Raw genomic sequence first — 900 nt, forward strand, 5'->3', positions numbered from 1 at the left:
AGACAGTCAGGGTAAAAAAGTATGTTACTGTATGATTCATATGAGATATGTTGATTGTTTGATCTTAGCCTCTTGTAGTAACTTCCAAACCAATAATAATAATAATTACTGCAAATGACTGCATAAAAAAATCAGCTTGTGTTAAAATAATCTGAAGAGTTTCTGTTTGGTCTCTCAGATTTACCCAGTGACTCAACAATCACAGTCAAATCGCATCGCCCTGCTGATCAACATTGAAACGTTTACTACAAGTTTATACAAATGTAGAGCTGCGAAAGATGAGAAAGTCATGCAAAGTCTACTTCAAACTCTTGGATATGAGGTAGTGAGATGTGGGGACATCACTGCAAAGGTAACTTTTAAAAGCAGAAAATGTTTCTTCACTTGCACCCAGTTTTACAAACTGGTTAAATGATCCAGTGACGGATTTCTTCTCACAGATGATCGATAAACCTCTGAAAGAATTTTCTGAACACCCAAAACTGGCCCTCACAGACAGCGTGTTTGTGACTTTGGTGTGTTATGGAGGCACGGGAACTGAGGAGTTTGAAATTGACCAAATCTTTCAGCACTTAAACTCAAAGAACTGTCCTGCACTGAAGGACAAACCAAAGATCGTCATTGTTCACGCCTGCAGAGGAGGTGATTCTCATCTGTCCTCACACACCCAACAAACAGCATGAATGAATCTTCAATGAATTTACTGTTAATATTTGTTCATTTGAAAAAGTAAAAGATCGACACGTTTCAGTAAGTCTGTGTGTTTGTTTCAGTGGGGGAGGAATCGGCGGATTTACTTGATAGGAAACAATTTGTGCCCACAGACGACATCGAATCTCTGTCAGTGAACTCTGGCAAAGGTCCTCGGACACACAATGAAAAGGATTTCATCATTTTTCA

At 38.9% G+C, this 900-nt stretch overlaps 1 protein-coding gene across 1 annotated transcript; it reads left to right on the forward strand.

Moving 5' to 3' along the window:
* Window positions 1-6: 6 nt before the first annotated feature.
* LOC106632907 (caspase a) lies at window positions 7-895 on the forward strand (the record flags this gene model as incomplete). Its single annotated transcript, XM_014331625.2, has 4 exons — window positions 7-19; window positions 179-352; window positions 441-642; window positions 774-895. Coding segments are annotated over exons 2-4 (387 nt in total), but the record flags the coding sequence as incomplete, so codon positions are not given.
* Window positions 896-900: the final 5 nt, after the last annotated feature.

Source organism: Haplochromis burtoni, unplaced genomic scaffold, assembly GCF_018398535.1.
Source record: "Haplochromis burtoni strain Fernald_Lab_line unplaced genomic scaffold, NCSU_Asbu1 Contig_3880, whole genome shotgun sequence".
NCBI lineage: Eukaryota > Metazoa > Chordata > Actinopteri > Cichliformes > Cichlidae > Haplochromis > Haplochromis burtoni.